At 46.6% G+C, this 20540-nt stretch overlaps 1 protein-coding gene across 14 annotated transcripts in view; it reads right to left on the minus strand.

The window, feature by feature from the left end:
* The window catches only part of ACBD5 (acyl-CoA binding domain containing 5), a 104402-nt gene that overhangs the window by 19399 nt on the left and 64463 nt on the right, over window positions 1-20540 (minus strand). For all 14 annotated transcript variants that reach the window (XR_013624820.1, XR_013624821.1, XM_078786103.1 and 11 more), the window contains one exon: window positions 13157-13377. Coding sequence is in view for 12 of the 14 variants with exons in the window: in XM_078786103.1 (XP_078642229.1) it covers window positions 13157-13377 (221 nt within the window). In the remaining 2 variants the exon portion in view is untranslated. The remainder of the gene's footprint in view (window positions 1-13156; window positions 13378-20540) is intronic.

Below are 20540 nucleotides of genomic sequence, written 5' to 3' on the forward strand. Positions count from 1 at the left end.
GGAGAGAGGGGGAAGGACACAAACACAACATTTGAGAGCAGGGACCGAGAGACATGGAGACATCGAGAGATCTGAGAGAGGGCGAGGGCTTTGGGGGGGGTGGGAAGGGGGCGGTGGGAGAGGTATAAAACATATGGACACTGCCAGGACTTCCAGGAAAGAAGTTGGAATTTCAAACAAGGTGGATCTGGGGTGAATTAGTGGGGGTAGAAAAGATCAAGGTTTTGGATGGGGGAAGATAAGAGATGGTGGTGAACAGCTGTTTTAAAGACCTGGAGGGAGGAGTGGGATTGAAGGGAGTGAGGGAGTTTGTTCCAGAGGCGGGAGAAAAGAGGAATGAAAGAGTGAAGGTGAGCAGAGAGCCGAGATTTCGGCAGTTTAACCATCAGAGGGTTGCTGGCAGATCTTGTGCGACCTGTAGGAATATTTGGGGGACAGAGCACAGAGAGAGCTGGGGGTGCAAGGCCGGAGAGGAGTCGGTAGAAGACAGAAAGACCACCTACCTGCCTGCGGTGAGTGAGTGAAAGGCCCTCAGAGATAGCTTCATCGCGGGAGATTCCAATAATTCTGAAAGCTTTGGTTTCAACAGCGTGAAGCCGAGCTAGGTGTGAGGCAGGAGCACCGGCCCATAGGGGAGAACAGTATTCCATTGAGCTGCGGATGAAAGCCTTGTATGTGGTGAGGAGCTCAGGTGTGCCGAGGAAGGACTTCGCACAACGGAGGATGCCCAGTCGGCGACTGGCTTTGGAGGCCAGCTTGGAAATGTGGTTTTCCCAAGAAAGATCATGGCAGATAGTGAGACCCAAAAGCTTGAGCGACAGAACTTCTTGGAGAGGATTGTTGAGAAAGTAGATGGGAGGGTTGTCCAATCGATCTTTTCGGAGAGACATAGTAAGAGTGTGAGATTTGTCAGGATTGAAAGACATGTTCCACTTGTTTGACCAGTCTGTGATTTTGTCCAAGTCTTCAGAGAGTGAGGAGGCTGCAGACTGCCGATCTGAGGGAAGAGGGATGGAGCGGCAGAGAGTGGAGTCATCAGCAAAGAGATAGAGAGGATTTTCAAGAGAGTCAGAGAGATCATTGATGAAGACCAGAAAAAGCACGGGGCCCAGAACACTGCCTTGGGGAACTCCAGCCTGAACAGGAAGAGGAGATGAGAGAAACCCATTCAGGGCCACACGTTGACGACGACTGGAGAGGAAGTCCGCCAGCCATGCGTGGAGATTTCCATGGATACCAAAGGAGGAGAGTTTGGTGAGCAGAGCGGGGTGCCAGACCGTGTCGAAGGCACGTGATATGTCGAGGGAGACAGCTCTAATTTCCTGTTTGGCATTGAGGACCTCCATCCATTGTTGAGACAGCAGAAGCAGCATGTCCAGAGTAGAGTGACCTGGTCTGAAACCAAATTGATGATCAGAGATCAAGCCATTGGAGAAGAGGAAAGATTTCATATCCGAAGCAATGATGGATTCCATGACTTTGCTGATAATTGGGAGAAGGCTGATTGGTCTGTAGTTGCTAGGATCTGTTTTTGCACCTTTTTTGTGCATAGCGGTGATGTTGGCTGATTTCCAAGCAGATGGCAGTTGACCTTGAGCAAAAGAGAGGGTGAAGACAACAGAGAGAGGGTGAGATAGAGCGGCAGAGCAGGATTTTAGGACCCGTGGGCTGATGCCGTCGGGTCCAGTTGCAGAATCAGAGTCGAGGGTTGACAGAAACTTTTCCACCTTGTCAGGAGGAAAGGACACGGAGTCCAGGAGCAGCAGGGTACGACTGGGTATGGTGGGTACAGAGAGGGATGGGTTTGGGACACAAGATTTAGAGGCAAACACAGAGTTGAGGCATTCAGCTTATTTCACGTGCGGAGTCGAGGGTTGACAGAAACTTTTCCACCTTGTCAGGAGGAAAGGACACGGAGTCCAGGAGCAGCAGGGTACGACTGGGTATGGTGGGTACAGAGAGGGATGGGTTTGAGACACAAGATTTAGAGGCAAACACAGAGTTGAGGCATTCAGCTTTTTCACATGCGGAGTCAGCTGTGTAGCCGTTTGAGGTAAGGGAGGGGATGGAGGGGGAACAAACACCAGAAACGGATTTGACCAGACGCCACCAGGATTTGGAAGAGGGAGACAGATAAGAGAGTTCGGTCTTGAGAATGGAGAGATATTGTTTCCTGGCTCTCCTGAGGGTGGACACACACTTGTTTCGGGCTTTGTGAAAGGAAATGAGATTTCCTTCCGTTGGATTTGCTTTCCAGGAGACGAAGGCAAGTTGTTTCTGGGCAACAGCCTCACCACAAGATTCCGTGTACCATGGACGGGAGGAAGGGTATGACAACTGAAGACGAGATGGGATAAATCTGTGCATGAGAGAGAGCAATTTACTTTGGAAGAATTCCCAGGATGAGTTGATGTCAGAGGTGGTAGAGATGGGAGACCAGTCCAGATGATTGATGGCTGCTTGAAGACCGTGCCAGTTGGCCTGAGTGAAATGCCAGACTCGTCGACGCTGAGCAGGCTCCCTGAGGATGGTCAGAGAGATGTCCACTTTAACAAGGACATGATCAGATGATCCGATTGGAGCAGAAGAAGAGCAGCAGACATTTTCAGGGAAGTTAGTCATAACCAAGTCCAGAAGAGAAGATGTTCCGTTGACTGAGATCCGGGTCGGGAAATTGACAGATTGTGTCAGTCCCAGTGAGTCGCAGAAGTTCTTTGCTGAGGAGCCATGGCTGGTGAGAGAGGTACCCACACCCAGCCAACTGGCATGATGACAGTTGAAATCACCACATATGAGGAAGAGAGAGTTGGGATGAGTAGATAAAAGTTGGTCCATATTATCAGACAGCGAGATGTAGATGGAGTCATCACTGTTTGGTGGACGGTACAACACACATATGAACAAGAGGTGGGAGCGAAGGGGAAGCCGTAGCCAGAGGTATTCCTGGGGGTGAGGTGGAGAGAGTGCAGTGCAGGGCGAGTGAGGAAGAGAGTTTTTGATAAAGATAGCAACCCCACCTCCAGCACGAGGCTCAGGTCTATCATACCGGAGGAGGGAGTAGCCTGGGAGAGATACTAAGGAATCAGAGACATCATAAAGGAGGAAAGTTTCTGTTAAGCAGATCACGTCTGGTTTGACAGAAGCAACCTGTATGGAGAGATCAGTTAAGTTTGAACGAAGGCCCCGGATGTTTGAGGTCCATACCGTTAATGAAGAGGAAGAGGGAGCATCAGATACAGAACAGGGGGAAGGAGGGGTAGGGTAAGATGTGGAAGAGGTGGAAGAGGTAGGGAGAGCTGTTGAAGGTGTGTCAGAGATTTCAGAATAGCTCGGAGAAAGGGAAGGATGGGGCGGACAAAAGGTTTGATGGTGATTGGGTGAGGCACAATGAGGTGTTATTTGAGGAGGGGGAAGAGCGAGGCAGAAGGTTGGGGGAGATGGAGGTGAGAGTTGGAAGGGGGAAGAAGCGGGGAGGATGCTTTGAGGAGGGGAGTGAGAGGGGGGAAATTGAGAAGCAATGAGGGTGGGGAGATTTGAAGGGGAGGGGTGAGGGGGGAGTTTGGGAGGGAAGGGACAAGGGGAGGGATTTGAAAGGGATGGGATATGGGGGAGATTTGGAGGGGAGGGGTGAGGGAGGAGTCTAGGAGGGGAGGGGCGAGGGGGCGTCTTGGCGGGGAGGGGTGAGGGGGTAGTTTAGGAGGGAGGGGGCAAGGGGGGAGATTTGAAAGGGATGGGTGATGGGGAAGATTTGGAGGGGAGGGGTGATGGGGAAGATTTGGAGGGGAGGGGTTATGGGGAAGATTTGGAGGGGAGGGGTGAGATTGGATTTTAGAAAGTGTACGATTTATGGGAAACGAACATTTATTGCAAAATGAGTTTCTTGTGACCTTCGAGTTAAAAATACGTTTGAGGACGCTGGATGGAGGATGGAGTGCAGGAGAGTTTAGGGAATGTAGAAAAAAGGCACTATAGGAGATGGATATTTTTTTTGGGATGAATTGATTTGGTGAGCAAGTCGAAAGCAGCCTTTTAAAGAAGAAGAAGAAAAAGGTGTTATAAAAGATGACGGAATACATAACTTGAGGGGAAAGTGTAAACATTGAAGGGTAATAACAGTGAAAACTATCTGGGGAAATGGGGGAGAAACACGTGGTCGAAGAACGAACGAACGAATAAGAATGAATAAACGAATGAGAACAGAGAAGGAATGTTTTTTTTTTGTTTGTTTGTTTTTTTTTGAGTTGAGATTTACACAAGGAAGTAGGCTATGGGTGAAAAGGCTGGGAATACAGAGAACGAAAGTTATTGGATCACAAACGACGGACCGCTGAGAGAAAAACAAAGCCTCAAGGTTGTACAGTGTACACTGTACAAGGCCTCAAGACACGACACGAATTAACACGATTTTCAATACAGGTATGAAAGATTTGCACCGAAAAATCTTCGTCGGGACACAATATACGTACAACACCATAAATAAATACAGTTTTAACGAAAATACAAATGGGAACAATCACTTAACTTCGATTTCAAATCGTTCGCGACGCGGCAAAGGCCTTGCTCGCGACACGGCAAACAGACGATCAATTTATGAAAGATAAACACCGAGAAACAACCAAAGTTGCACACAATAACTTCACACACCGAAAGATAAATACAGTTTCGACAAAATACAATTGTGAACCGACTTAACTTCGAAAAACGTGGAGACCGTGTGGAGCTTCGAAAATCCCTCCCACCGTCTCCGAGATCTCGCGAGACCAACGTTGACTCCGACTAGAGGGGAAGTCCGCAAGCCATGCATGGAGATTTCCATTGATACCATAGGAGGAGAGTTTGGAAAGCAGAGCGGGGTGCCAGACCGTATCGAAGGCACGTGATATGTCAAGGGAGACAGCTCTAATTTCCTGTTTGGCATTGAGAACCTCCATCCATTGTTGAGACAGCAGAACCAGCATGTCCAGAGTAGAGTGACCTGGTCTGAAACCAAATTGATGATCAGAGATCAAGCTGTTTGAGAAGAGGAAAGATTTGATATCTGAAGCAATGATGGATTCCATGACTTTGCTGATAATTGGGAGCAGGCTGATTGGTCTGTAATTCCAAGGATCTGTTTTTGCACCTTTTTCGTGTAAAGCGGTGATGTTGGCTGATTTCCAAGGTGATGGCAGATGACCTTGAGCAAAAGAGAGGGTGATGAGAACAGAGAGAGGGAGTTTAAGAGCGGCAGAGGAGGATTTTAGGACCCGTGGGCTCATGCCGTCAGGTCCAGTTGCAGAATCGGAGTCAAGGGTTGACAGAAATGTTTCCACCTTGTCTGGAGGAAAGGACACGGAGTCCAGGAGCAGCTGGGTACGACTGGGTATGGTGGGTGCAGAGAGGGATGGGTTTGGGATACAAGATTTAGAGGCAAACACAGAGTTGAGGCATTCAGCTTATTTCACGTGCGGAGTCGAGGGTTGACAGAAACTTTTCCACCTTGTCTGGAGGAAAGGACACGGAGTCCAGGAGCAGCTGGGTACGACTGGGTATGGTGGGTGCAGAGCGGGATGGGTTTGGGATACAAGATTTAGAGGCAAACACAGAGTTGAGGTGTTCAGCTTTTTTCACGTGCGGAGTCAGCTGTGTAGCCGTTTGAGGTAAGGGTGGGGATGGAGGGGAAACAAACACCAGAAACGGATTTGACCAGATAACCACCTTTAGAGGCCATTTTTCCCCGCAAAGCGGGGGTTGGCCTTTTTCGGGAACCGTGGTTGTTGTTGTTTTTCGGTCCCCTTTTTGAAGCAATGTTTTACGGCCGGATGCCCTTCCTGACGCCAACCCTTTTTGCCGCCTTTAACGACAAACAGGGAATTACCAGTGAACTGGTACTCAATTAGCCGACCTCGGAGAGATGACAGGCTGAGTCAACCCCCCTGGCGTTAATTCAGCAATCGACCGGGATTCGAACCCAGGATCCTAGGATCCTAAGCCGGCACCCTAGCCACTAGCCCAACACCAGGGATACCAGATGCCACCAGGATTTGGAAGAGGGAGACAGGTTTGAGAGTTCGGTCTTGAGAGTGGAGAGATATTGTTTCCTGGCTCTCCTGAGGGTGGACACACACTTGTTTCGGGCTTTGTGAAAGGAAATGAGATTTCCTTCCGTTGAATTTGCTTTCCAGGAGGCGAAGGCAAACTGTTTCTGGGCAACTGCCTCACCACAAGATTCCGTGTACCATGGATGGGAGGAAGGGTATGACAACCGAAGACGAGATGGGATAAATCTGTGCATGAGAGAGAGCAATTTACTTTGGAAGAATTCCCAGGATGAGTTGATGTCAGGGGCGGTAGAGATGGGAGACCAGTCCAGATGATTGATGGCTGCTTGAAGACCGTGCCAGTTGGCCTGAGTGAAATGCCAGACTCGTCGACGCTGAGGAGGCTCTCTGAGAATGGTCAGAGAGATGTCCACTTTAACAAGCACATGATCAGATGAGCCGATTGGAGCAGAAGAAGAGCAGCATACATTTGCAGGGAAGTTAGTCATGACCAAGTCTAGAAGAAAAGATGCTCCGTTGACTGAGATCCGGGTCGGGAAATTGACAGATTGTGTCAGTCCAAGTGAGTCGCAGAATTCCTTTGCTGAGGAGCCATGGCTGGTGAGAGAGGTAACCACACCCAGCCAACTGGCAGGGTGACAATTGAAATCACCATATATGAGGAAGAGAGAGTTGGGATGAGTAGATAGAAGTTGGTCCATATTATCAGACAGCGAGATGTAGATGGAGTCATCACTGATTGGAGGACGGTACAACACACATATGAACAAAAGGTGGGAGCGAAGGGGAAGCCGTAGCCAGAGGTACTCCTGGGGGTGAGGTGGAGAGAGGGCAGTGCAGGGTGAGTGAGGAAGAGAGTTTTTGATAAAAAATAACAAAGCTTTCCAACAAAGTAAATCGATTATCAGCTTTCCAACAAAGTAAATCGATTATCAGCTTTCCAACAAAGTAAATCAATTAACAGCTTTTCAACAAAGTCAATCAATTTATCAGCTTTTCAACAAAGTCAATCGATTATATTATTATAATAATAATAATAATCTATCTATAATTCCAGTAATCTCTGTGTGTGTGTCTGTGTGTGTGTGTGTGTGCGTGTTTGTCTGTGACCGCTGTTTCTCGACAACCACGGGTCCGATCTAATTGAAACTTGCCAGATATATTGCTGGGGACCCGAGGATGTGCCTTTTCAAGGTTTGAAATTAATCGGACAAGTGGTTCCCAAGGTATGGTCACCATACTCGCAAGCCGTTCGCTTTGGCTTTGCGAATGGACCAAACCATTTCATGTAAATAGAGGGGGGGGTTCTGTGGTCGTTACTGCCACGTGGTTTCAAAGTTGCCAATGGACCAAACCATTTCATGTAAATAGAGGGGGGGGGGTTCTGTGGTCGTTACTGCCACGTGGTTTCAAAGTTTTTTTTTGTTGTTGTTGTTTGCACGCATGTTTTTTTGCACGCACGTACGGGACCAAACCCGTATGGACCAAACCATTTAATGTAAATAGAGGGGGGGGATATAGTTTTAGATATATATATAGTACGGGCACGCCCTAGTAATAATAATAATAATAATAATACATTTATTTTATATAGCGCTTTTCAAGAAGCCCAAAGGCGCTTTGACAGAGTACAAAAAACAAGTGCAAAAAGGCAAAAATCAATAGGTAAATAATCAAAGCAAAAGGAAGGAGAAGGAGAAGAGATAGTCAGGGGTTAAATGCTGTGGGTTAAATGTTGAATGCAGTGTTGAACAGGTGGGTCTTGAGTGATGTTTTGAATGTGGTGAGTGAGGAGGAGTCTCTGATGGTGTGAGGTCGTGAGTTCCAGAGGGTGGGAGCAGCGATGGAGAAGGCCCTGTCCCCCCAGGATCTGAATTTGGTCCGGATGGGGGGGGGGGGGTGTCAGGAGGTTGGTACCAGCAGAGCGGAGGTTGCGGGTGGGAGTGTGTCTGGAGAGGTCAGTCAGGTAGGATGGGGCCAGGTTATGGAGGGCTTTGTAGGTCAAGAGGAGGATTTTGTACTGGATTCTCTGGGGGATGGGGAGCCAGTGAAGCTTATAAAGGACGGGGGTGATGTGGTCACGGGTCCGGGAATGGGTGAGTAGACGGGCAGCGGAGTTCTGAATGTATTGGAGTTTATTGGTGATGATTGAGGGTGAACCATAGAGGAGGCTGTTGCAGTCGTCCAGACAGGAGGTGATGAAGGCGTGGATGAGGGTTTCTGCAGCCGTGGAGGAGAGGGATGGACGGAGACGGGCGATGTTTTTCAGGTGAAAGAAGGCTGTCTTTGTGATATGTTTAGTGTATTTGTCGTAGGAGAAGGTTTGGTCAAAGATGATGCCAAGATTCCGGATGTGAGGGGAGGTGGATACTGGGATACCGTCGATGTTGAGGGCAAAGTTATGGGTGGATTTGGTGAGCGTTTTTTTGGCCAATGATGATTATTTCAGATTTATCATAGTTACGTTTGAGGAAGTTGATTTGAAGCCAGGATTTTATTTCAGTGATGCAGTTTGTCAGGATAGAGTGGGTGGCGGTGGAGATGGACTTGGTGGAGATGAAAAGCTGGATGTCATCGGCGAAGCAGTGGAATTGGAGATCATGACGGCGGATTAAGTGACCAAGGGGGGACAGGTACAGGATGAAGAGGAGGGGGCCAAGAACTGAACCTTGGGGGACACCTTGGGGGAGGGGAGCAGTGAGGGATTTGCAGTTATTGATGGAGATGAACTGGCATCTGTCAGAGAGGTATGATTTGATCCAACAGAGGGCAGTGCCGATAATGTTAAAGGTGGTTTCAAGTCGGGTGAGGAGGATGGTGTGATTGATGGTGTCAAAGGCGGCGCTGAGGTCGAGGAGGATGAGAATGTTGAGGTTGCCGGCGTCAGAGGAGAGAAGAAGGTCGTTGGTGATTTTGAGGAGAGCAGTTTCAGAACTGTGGTTGGAGCGGAATCCGGATTGGAATGTTTCATACAGGTTATTGGCAGAGAGGTGATGTTTGAGTTGAGTGGCTACAGCGCGTTCCAAAACTTTTGACAGAAAGGGTAGGTTGGAGATGGGTCTGAAGTTGTTTAGGGTGTCAGGGTTTAGTCCAGGTTTTTTCAGAATGGGGGTAACAGCAGCAATTTTGAGGGATGGTGGGACGATGCCTGTAGACAGGGAGGAGTTTATTGTTGCAGTGATAAGTGGAGAGAGAGCAGGAAGGGAGGCCTTGACAAAGCTGGAGGGGATGGGGTCAAGAGTGCAGGTGGCAGTTTTCATTCCTATGAGGAGTTCAGAGAGGTCAGTAGGGGAGACTGGGGAGAACTGAGACAGGGGTTGGCAGGATAAGGGGGGGCAGGTGGTTTGAGGGGGAGCGGATGCAGTGGTGGTTAAGCTGTTGTAGATGTTGTCAATTTTGCTTTGGAAGAATGAAAGGAAGGAGATGCAGTTGTCTACTGTGAATGACTGGGTGGTGGTGTTCAGGGGGCTGAGGAGTTTGTTTATTGTAGAGAAGAGTGCTTTTGGGTTTCCAGAGCCAGAGTGGATAATTTGAGAGTAGTAGGTGGAGCGGGTGCAGGAGAGGGCATCTTTGTAGTGCTGTAGGTGGTCCTTGTAGGCCTGGGAGTGAATTGAGAGACCTGTTTTATTGCGGAGTCTTTCAAGTTGGCGAGCACGAGTTTTCATCAGGCGGAGTTCAGGGGTAAACCAGGGAGCAGAATGGGTGAAAGAAACTGTTTTGGTTTTTATTGGTGCAAGCTGGTCAAGGCAGGAGGAGAGAATGTGGTTGTAGTAGTCAGTGAGGTCAGAAGGGGTGTGGAGGTCAACGAAGGGAGAAGTGGACATTTTTTCAGAGTGTGGATGAGAATGAGGTCGGTGAAAGAGCGTTTAGCTTATGGAAGTTGATAGTGCGATAATGCCTTGGTGCTGGGGTGGGGATGTTGATGGTCATAGTGATGGCTAAGTGGTCAGAGAGGGTGAGGTCGGAGCCAGAGAGATGGTGCGAAATTAATCCAGTAGAGCAGACAAGGTCCAGAATGTGCCCACGGTTATGGGTAGGAAAGTTGACATGTTGAGTGAGGTTAAAGCAGGTGAGTAAATCAGTGATGTCAGTGGTTATTGTGGAGTCAGTGGAGTCAGTGGAGTCCATGTGGATATTGAAATCACCGAGGAGGAGGATTGAGGGGGAGAGGGAACAGAGCTGGGTCAGAAAGTAGGAGAAGTCAGACAGGAATGATGGGTGTGGTTTGGGAGGGCGGTAGACGACAGCCATGACTGACTGCGTGTGACCAGAGAGTTTAAAAGCCAGGTGTTCAAATGATGGAGCAGATGAGATGGAGATGAGGCTGGTCTTGATGTCCTGTCGGGGTATTACGGCAATTCCACCACCTCGGCCCTCCGAGCGTGGTTTATTATCAGCTTTTCAACAAAGTAAATCAATTTATCAGCTTTTCAACAAAGTAATTCGATTATCAGCTTTCCAACAAAGTAAATCATTATCAGCTTTCCATCAAAGTAAATCAATTAACAGCTTTTCAACAAAGTCAATCAATTATCGGCATTCCAATGTTACTATTTTTATTATTCTACATCAGAAGGAACCCTTTTGTATAAAATGTGACATACACATGCACACACACACACACACACACACACACACGTGAGGGATTTCATATAATCCCTCTCCTGATTTGGTGACAGCAGCGTCACACTGTGACCCATTTTGCTTCACTAGCGTCTAATTGTCTGGCTCGGAAAAAAACTGTTGACAAGATCCCTGTTTCACCTTCCAAAACATTCTTTCCCCATGAGGTTCCTGCCTGACCACTCTTTACAACTTTTCTCCGAGGCGGCAGACGGCAGTCTGTGAAATTGGGGAGGGATAAACTGGGGAGATGTTTTGAGTTCCTTTGATCTTTGAGAAAAGTATATTAAACCGAATACGGGTTGAAGCTGACTGAGATGTTGGTGCTGGCTGTGTGAGAACAAGATGTTATCCCAGATGGTGTTACTAGCCTAAGTGCCATGCCTCCCATGCATGTTATCCTTATCCATTAATAAATCTCTTGTACACTGTCCGAGTTGAGACAAGGTGCTTATGCCTGGGAGAAGGGATTAAAACCCACGACCGGCCAACACACACACACACACACACACACACACACACACACACACACACACACACACACACACACACACACACACACACACACACACACACACACACACACACACACACACACACACACACACACACACACACACACCTTTTAATAATATGAGATGACAACGTCCTTTTTTCAATGCAAAACGCTAACACATGTTACGGATTCGTCACTTCCGTTGTGGTGGTTTGCATCCACTGTAAATATTTCTGATTCCATATACTATTATTGCTTTCAAAAGGTTTATTGTCCACGAGCTGTTTTCAAAAGGTAAAAAAGTTAATGTTAAAACAAACAGGAAACCGGATCGGGAACCGGAGGACGAGGAGAAAAAGAGGGCGGAGCGAGAGAGTCGGACAAGAAGGAGCCGAGCTATTTGCGGTCTGGAGCGAACGTTGGCGAACAACAGTCACTCGCGAACTTTCGGGCTTCTCAGGGAAGGGATTCCTACGACAGAGTGGTTAGCGCTGTGACAGATTAACCTGCGTGTCAGGTTTTGCGATCAATTCAGGAGAGAAACATTGTCGTGCCATTGTGCCACGGGACCGGGCCGTCGGCCATTTGGACTCGCGCAAGACTTGTGCTTTGCTCGCGGTTTCGTCTCTTTTCGACCATTTTCACCACCTTCAGACGGCAACCTGGGGCGTGTGTGTGACGTGGCTTTTCGAAGGTTAATTCGTCCATACTGAGGGTGTGATCTCTCAGTCACCTGTAGGGCGCCTTTGGATTTCCCAGTCGCCTTGAGGGCGCCTTTGTACAGTTTCGGCTGTGTGACTGTATTTGCCATCCGCACGGGATTCTGGTCTCGATTGGCCATCGTTCTGGCGATCGCTGGAGCGAATAATCTTCGTCTTGAAGCCGGGAATAAGAGACATTGGGGAATGTTCTTGTTTCACTCACTTGGAGCACAGTGAGTTATATATTACAAAACTGATGGTACCATCATAGGACCTATTGATTGTACTTTGGAATACTATTGTTGTTGTACTGTTATTCTTGTGTGATGCTAATACAATATTTGTTTGTGAGTAACAATTGGGGTGGCTTCTCCGTTGATCTTTGACACACAGAATAACACATGTTTCTGCCGTGACTCCTCTCGGGGCTCGGACGTACACCGTGACCAGGGGGTCGGGGAGGAGCACGTAACACATGACATGTTACACACATACCACTTTCCAACAAGGCGGGTGGCATCACAGTTATGTAGGAACGATGTCACACGTAATGGAAAACAAGCCTCAGGCTCCTGCTCCGTTTCAGGATCGCTAGCCTCAGTTAGCACCCTGCTCCATTTTAGGCTCGCTAGCCTCAGTTAGCATCCTGCTCCATTTCAAGCTCGCTGGCCTGTTAGCATCCTGCTCCATTTCAGGCTCGATAGCCTCAGATAGCATCCTGCTCCATTTTAGGCTCGCTAGCCTCAGTTAGCACCCTGCTCCATTTCAAGCTCGCTGGCCTCAGTTAGCATCCTGCTCCATTTCAGGCTCGATAGCCTCAGATAGCATCCTGCTCCATTTCAAGCTTGAGGGCCTCACTCAGTTAGCATCCTCTGCTCCATTTCAGGCTCGATGGCCTCAGTTAGCATCCTGCTCCATTTCAAGCTCACTAGCCTCAGTTAGCATCCTGCTCCATTTCAGGCTCACTAGCCTCAGTTAGCACCCTGCTCCATTATAGCCTGCAGGTTACGTTACACCGGATACCTGTACTGTGTTCACATAGACTTACTCCATAATAATCCATGGTCTTGGAGAGATTAGCTCCTCCAAAGTTTGGAAGTACTCAATTTAAACTTGAAACTGGAAACCAGACTTCAGCTATTGAAACTAATGATTTATGATGGACTCACCCTTCTATGCGAACACAGCCAACATCAATGGAGGAAGAAAAACAAGTTTAACCAAAGAGTTACTCTGGAGATTATAAGTATACAGTAAGGCAGAAAACAACAGGGAAGAAAAGGCACGAGACAAACCTGTGACGTGGTCAAAGCCTCTAGGGTGTTGAGTCTCTGTAGGACACTATGCATGTCTTGTTGCAGTCGGACCAACGCCAACGCAATCTGCTCACCAACGTCGATTCGACCGGCGGCGTGTCCGCGCCAATCCTCACCACCTCTGCCATCACCGCTGCCGCCCTCATTTCCTCCACTGCCAAGCCCTTGCCTCCGATCATCTACCATTTCACGTCTTGGGCCTAGTCGGCACAACCAGGCAAAACATCCTTCATGACAAATTAGATTTGACAGCAAATCTTTAAAGCTATGTAAACATCTTCAAGGAGAATACTTATGTAAAATTTCAACAGGATTGGTTGTACGGTTTGGCAGCCATGAGAAGTTGAACGGAAATATTAAAAAATTCCATCTCTTGAACCGCTTTATTGATCAATGTGAAATTTCAAAGTAATGTACATGTCTTCAATGGGAATAAGTGTTTAAAACTTCAACATGATTGGTTGTATGGTCTGGAAGGGAGAAGGTGTTATTGTGTGAAGAAGAAGAAACTCTACATTTTATCTTCTCCAGCCATGTGATTTTTCAGTGTATCGTTAATTATGAATGAAAGTGGGGTTGTATCAAAGCGGGGTTGTATCAAAGCGGGGTTGTATCAAAGCGGGGTTGTATCAAAGCGGGGTTGTATCAAAGCGGGGTTGTATCAAAGCGGGGTTGTATCAAAGCGGGTTTGTATCAAAGCGGGGTTGCATCAAAGCGGAGATGTATCAAAGCGGGAAGGCGGAAAAGGTTGTATCAAAGGTTGTATCAAAGGTTGTATCAAAGGTTTGAAAAGGTTTGTATCAAAGCGGGGTTGTATCAAAGCGGGGTTGTATCAAAGCGGAGTTGTATCAAAGCGGGGTTGTATCAAAGCGGGAAGGCGGAAGAAACCTGTCATCACTGCCAGCAGTTATAAAGTGGCAGTTAGAGTTATTATTATTATTATTATTATTATTATTATTATTATTATTATTGCAGATCAGTAAGCTCACTTCCCATTACAGTATAAACAGTCATGGAATCCATCATTGCTTCTGAGGACGTCTTTCCTGTTTTCAAACAACCGGATCTCTGACCATCAGTTTGGTTTCCATCCCATCTCAAACTTCAATTTTTCAAAGAAAAACCAAAAACATGGTAAGAGAAGCAAAATGGAGAAGTTAAATTTTATTATCTCTGCCTAAGGTGGATGGAAGTTAAGTTTTCACACCTGTCTGTTTGTGAACAAGATATCTCAAAAGGTTGAGGACAGATTCGGCCAAAATTTGGCCGAGACGTTATGTGTATGTGACAAGGAGGAAATGATTAGATATTGGTAAACATCCAGATCAGGATCAGGATCTGATAAATTTTTTGAAGTCTTTCTTCACAATTAAGATATAGGACAAAACCAACGCAAAACCAACGCAATTGATGTGTTCAGAATCATTGGAATCTCCTGCGATGAAGCTAACTCCGAGGGCCTTTCACTCGCTCACCGCAGGCAGGTTGGTGGTCTTTCTGTCTTCGACCGACTCCTCTCCGGCCTTGCTCCCCCAGCTCTCTCTGTGCTCTGTCCCCCAAATATTCCTACAGGTCGCACAATATCTGCCTGCAACCCTCTTATGGTTAAACTGCCAAAATCTGGGCTCTCTGCTCACCTTCACTCTTTCATTCCCCTTTTTTCCTGCCTCTGGAACAAACTCCCCTACTCCCTTCAATCCCAGTCCTCCCTCCAGGTCTTTAAAACAGCTGTTCACCACCATCTCTTATCTTCCCCCATCCAAAAGCTTGATCTTTTCTACCCCCGCTAATGTTCACCCCAGATACACTTTTTTTTGAAATTCCAACTTCTTTCCTGGAAGTCCTTGCAGTGTCCATATGTTTTATACCTCTCCCACCTCCCCCCAAGCCCTCTCCCTCCCACTAGTCTAGTAGGAAGACTAGGTCCCCCTGCACCCCCCGGAGATATACTTCTAATCAGTGTTTCTAGATTGGAAAAAATGTGTAGAAAATGACTAGCTATGGCCCCAAGCTGAAAAAATGTCCCACATACCATTTTTATGCAAATTACTGCTGCAAATTTTATGCAAAATTATGCAAATTTTATGCAAATTTTTGATGAGGAGTAGAGTTGAGGGGTCTTTGAGGGCTTCATCGAGGTGCTCTCGGTTGCAAGACTGGGTCATTCTGAGAAGCACAGCAGGGTCAGAGATCATGATGTTCTCCTCCTCAGTGAATCTCTCCATCAACAGCCTCTCCATTGCCTCACACACTGTTTTGAGGCAAAAGAGGGACTTTGCGTAGGCCTTTCCACTGAGAACACCTTTGAGAGATCCACTTGTTACTAGTTGTGCCTCAAAGAGAATCTCTGCATATCCAGAACCACGCATCTTGTGTCCAGTGAGCATCCCGATGTAGTTCATGGATGTGTGGAAGGGTCCAATCGTTACTACATGACTAGCAAATTCATTTGGCCAGCGCCAGATGATGGGAAGGGCTTTCATGCAGACACCCAGATCAAATGTATTCAGGACCCATCTCTGACCCACCTCAGCAGTTGCTGCCTCGGAACGCTTCAGTAGCTCACGAACAACTGCGTTGTCTGTGATCGGTCTGTGCCTGGTGCCTGCATGGCATGGCAATGGCCTGCAGCCTGTGCCTGGGCTAGGGGGTTTCACCTCTGCAACTGGTTCTCCCCCACCCAGCAAATCAACAGTCGACTACTGCACGCCTATCCACCAACCGATCACAGACAACGCAGTTGTTCGTGAGCTACTGAAGCGTTCCGAGGCAGCAACTGCTGAGGTGGGTCAGAGATGGGCCCTGAATACATTTGATCTGGGTGTCTGCATGAAAGCCCTTCCCATCATCTGGCGCTGGCCAAATGAATTTGCTAGTCATGTAGTAACGATTGGACCCTTCCACACATCCATGAACTACATCGGGATGCTCACTGGACACAAGATGCGTGGTTCTGGATATGCAGAGATTCTCTTTGAGGCACAACTAGTAACAAGTGGATCTCTCAAAGGTGTTCTCAGTGGAAAGGCCTACGCAAAGTCCCTCTTTTGCCTCAAAACAGTGTGTGAGGCAATGGAGAGGCTGTTGATGGAGAGATTCACTGAGGAGGAGAACATCATGATCTCTGACCCTGCTGTGCTTCTCAGAATGACCCAGTCTTGCAACCGAGAGCACCTCGATGAAGCCCTCAAAGACCCCTCAACTCTACTCCTCATCAAAAATTTGCATAAAATTTGCATAATTTTGCATAAAATTTGCAGCAGTAATTTGCATAAAAATGGTATGTGGGACATTTTTTCAGCTTGGGGCCATAGCTAGTCATTTTCTACACATTTTTTCCAATCTAGAAACACTGATTAGAAGTATATCTCCGGGGGGTGCAGGGGGACCTAGTCTTCCTACTAGACTACACAGTTCTCTTGATGTCCTTGCTCTCAAATGTTGTGCTTTGTCCATCCTTCCCCCTCTCTCCCCATCTTGTCTACCGCTCCCCTTATTTTGTGTTTTGTGTGTCGGTTTGAATTTTTGTGTGATGAATGTTAGGTCTTTCACGAGCCTCGATCTTGTATACAAAAAACAAAAACAAAAATAAACGATATATAGCACGACATCTGAAGAAGTTGTGGACGGATTTGGATAAAGTTGGTGTGCAGAATGGGCGCAAGGTGCCAACATCAATATCCGGGAACTAGGTGCGATTTACCTACTGTGAACGGGCAGCAGATATCATGATAATTAATTTCCTTAATCGTTATCACGATAATAAATCTAAAGCACGATTATCGTCCCATCACGATTATTGCCCAGCACTAGTTTCCAGTTGAAAATACATCCTCTAAGTTTCACAAAGGGTTGCATTTAGCTCTCTAAGCAAAACAGATTCTGACGTATATGACTATGTGAAGGGTGAAGAGTTGAGGGATCGGAATTGGCATCTTTGAAAAGTCGTACCTCGGGAACAGCTTTAAACTATACATCCGTAATTACAGTCGTGGCCAAAAATATTGGCACCCTTGCACTTTTTTCAAATAACTCAGAATTATCTCAAAAAAAAAGTTGAAATTGACAAAAGTATTTGGTCTCCACAATTCTTTATTTCACTGTTAATATTACAGAACCTTTGTTTTTTTATTAAGAATATAATATATCCTTTTAAATCAGAAAATAAAATGAAATGGCACTGACAAAATTATTGACACACAAGACTTAATATATGGTAGCACGGCCTTTGGACAAAATACCTGTCGTCAAAGCACTTCCTATAGCCATGAATGAGCTTCCTACTCCTCTCTACTGGTAGTTTGTCCCACTCTTCCTGTGCAAACTACTCCAGTTCTCCCAGATTTGAAGGGTGCCTTCTCCCAACTGCTGTTTTCAGATCTCCCCACAGGTGTTCAATGGGATTTAGATCTGGATTCATTGCTGGCCACTTCAGAACAGTCCAGCATTTTGTCTTGAACCATTCCTGGGTGCTTTTTGAAGTGTGTTTGGGGTCATTGTCCTGCTGCAAGACCCATGACCTTCGACGGAGCCCAGCTTTCTGACACTGGGTTCAACATTGTGCTCCAAAATACCTTTGTAATCTCCTGATTTCATGATTCCATGCACACATTCAAGGTACCCAGTGCCAGAGGCAGCACAGCAACCCCAAAACATCACTGAACCTCCTCCATGTTTGACTGTGGGGAAGATGTTTTTTTCTTTAAAGGCTTCATTTTGTTTTCTGTAAACATAGAGATGATGTGCTTTACCAAAAAGCTCTAATTTGGTCTCATCTGTCCACAGAATGATTTTGGCTTGTTTAGGTGTGTTTTGACAAATCCAGTCGGGCTTTCTTATGTCTCTCTCTCAGCAGTGAGGTCCTCCTGGGTCTCCTATCATAGAACCCCCTTTCATCGAGTTGATGACGGATAGTGCGAGTTGAAACTGTCGTACCTTGTGTCTGAAGGTCAACTTGAATCTGTTTGGCAGTTGATCGAGGTGCTTTCTCCACCATTTGAACAATCCTTTGCTGCAATCTTCAATCACGTTTTCTCTTGCGGCCACATCCAGGGAGGTGGGCTACAGTGCCATGGGCCTTAAATTTCCGGATAACATTGCGTACGGTGGACCCAGGAACATCAAGGTCTCTGGAGATAGACTTGTAGCCTTGGGATAGTCCATGCTTGGCTACAATCCTGTGTCTGACCTTCTCAGACAATTCTCTGGTTTTCTTTCTTTTCTCCATGCTCATTGTGGTACACACAGTGACACAAAACAGCAGAATAGCTCATTTTCTCTGTTCAAACTGGTTGAATGAGTGATTTTTATATTGCAGGCACCTGCAACTCACCATAGGTGAGTTCAATTCCAAATAAAGGAGTATCACCTGCTTGAAAATCTAATTATTTCGAACAACTTCTAAAAGGTGCCAATAATATTGTCTGGGCCATTTTAGGATTTCTGTGTGGAATAAGCTAAGATTTAGTCATTTTTTTCAGGTTTCTTTTGTTTTGTTCCACCGCAAACCAAAGAAATACACATGTGGATACCAAATGATTTGAAAACATCAACAATTTTCTGGTAGAAATGGTGCATTATTTTTTTAAAGTGCAAGGGTGCCAATATTTCTGGCCACGACTGTACATTTTGGATTTTTATTTGACATGCATGTGTCAGCGTAAGGTGTGGCCATATGGAGTTGTTCTCATTGGCTGGTATATTTATTTCATTAAATTTTCCTTGCTACTGTAGTTTAATGTCTAGCGATAGATTGTTGTCTGATCTATGGTGATTTGTGCCATGAGGGTGATAAAATGTAAAATTAAGTTTAGTTGTTGGCCAATGGAAATGGAAAGCACGCTTCAGCCCTGACTGCCGTGGAGAGAGCAGGGTTTTGGCAGGTTTTCAGGCCCAGCCATTAACGTGGAGTGTGGTCACCGGTGTTGTGTGGATTCACCTCTTCACCCATGAAGATTGTTGTCTTTGGGTTCGGTTTTCTTTCGGAGTTTGGAGTCGAATGACCCCAGGACTCGTGTGAGCGGTAAGTGCGTCACTTTGTGTCGATTGATTCAGAGTTATTAAATTATCTCAGAGATCCGTGGGCTACAGGTGTGTTATGACCGTTCCGATTGATCTTATTTTTACCGGAACTAATGATGTCAACCGTATGTTCACTCTTAAAAAGCCGCTCCTTTGTGTTCCTCATCGGCAAAGAAGGCGCCATTTTCGGTTGTTGAGTTGGTGATCTGTGCGGGCTCGTAATGGTTGTGTAATTACTTTAATCAGGTTGTGTAGGAATTGGCAAAGCAACCGATGGTAACGTATGGATGCAGCACGGAGACGCATGTTTTAGCCACAATGACGAGGGTTGGATCATTGGCTACAGTGGTTCGGAGCTATTGATGCTGGTGCACGTGTTGATGTCTAGGGGAGATCCATGGTAACAACCTGGGTGATGCTGGTACACGTGTTAATGTCTAGGGGAGATCCATGGTAACAACCTGGGTGATGCTGGTGCACGTGTTGATGTCTAGGGGAGATCCATGGTAACAACCTGGGTGATGCTGGTACACGTGTTAATGTCTAGGGGAGATCCATGGTAACAACCTGGGTGATGCTGGTGCACGTGTTGATGTCTAGGGGAGATCCATGGTAACAACCTGGGTGATGCTGGTACACGTGTTAATGTCTAGGGGAGATCCATGGTAACAACCTGGGTGATGCTGGTGCACGTGTTGATGTCTAGGGGAGATCCATGGTAACAACCTGGGTGATGCTGGTACACGTGTTAATGTCTAGGGGAGATCCATGGTAACAACCTGGGTGATGCTGGTACACGTGTTAATGTCTAGGGGAGATCCATGGTAACAACCTGGGTGATGCTGGTGCACGTGTTAATGTCTAGGGGAGATCCATGGTAACAACCTGGGTGATGCTGGTACACGTGTTAATGTCTAGGGGAGATCCATGGTAACAACCTGGGTGATGCTGGTGCACGTGTTAATGTCTAGGGGAGATCCATGGTAACAACCTGGGTGATGCTGGTACACGTGTTAATGTCTAGGGGAGATCCATGGTAACAACCTGGGTGATGCTGTATTACAGTTCGGTATGCTTGATGTTATTGGTTAAAGTATTACATGGTTATTATTTTTGATACACATGTTAGAGTATCAAAATGTATTGCTTACCAAAGATGTTAATTGTTATAATCATTATTTACCTGATTATTGTTCCTATTGTATTTACAGCATGTTGCTGCCCCTTTTTCTTATGTTGTGTTCCCTTCAAACCAAAACATTCATTAAACGATTGTAAGAAGACCTCGAGTTGGTGTGCAACCTATATGGGCTCCACATGTGTTGAAAGATTATTTCATGGA

The sequence above is a fragment of the Myxine glutinosa genome, chromosome 10, assembly GCF_964187855.1.
Source record: "Myxine glutinosa chromosome 10, kmMyxGlut1.1, whole genome shotgun sequence".
Classification (NCBI taxonomy): Eukaryota; Metazoa; Chordata; class Myxini; order Myxiniformes; family Myxinidae; genus Myxine; species Myxine glutinosa.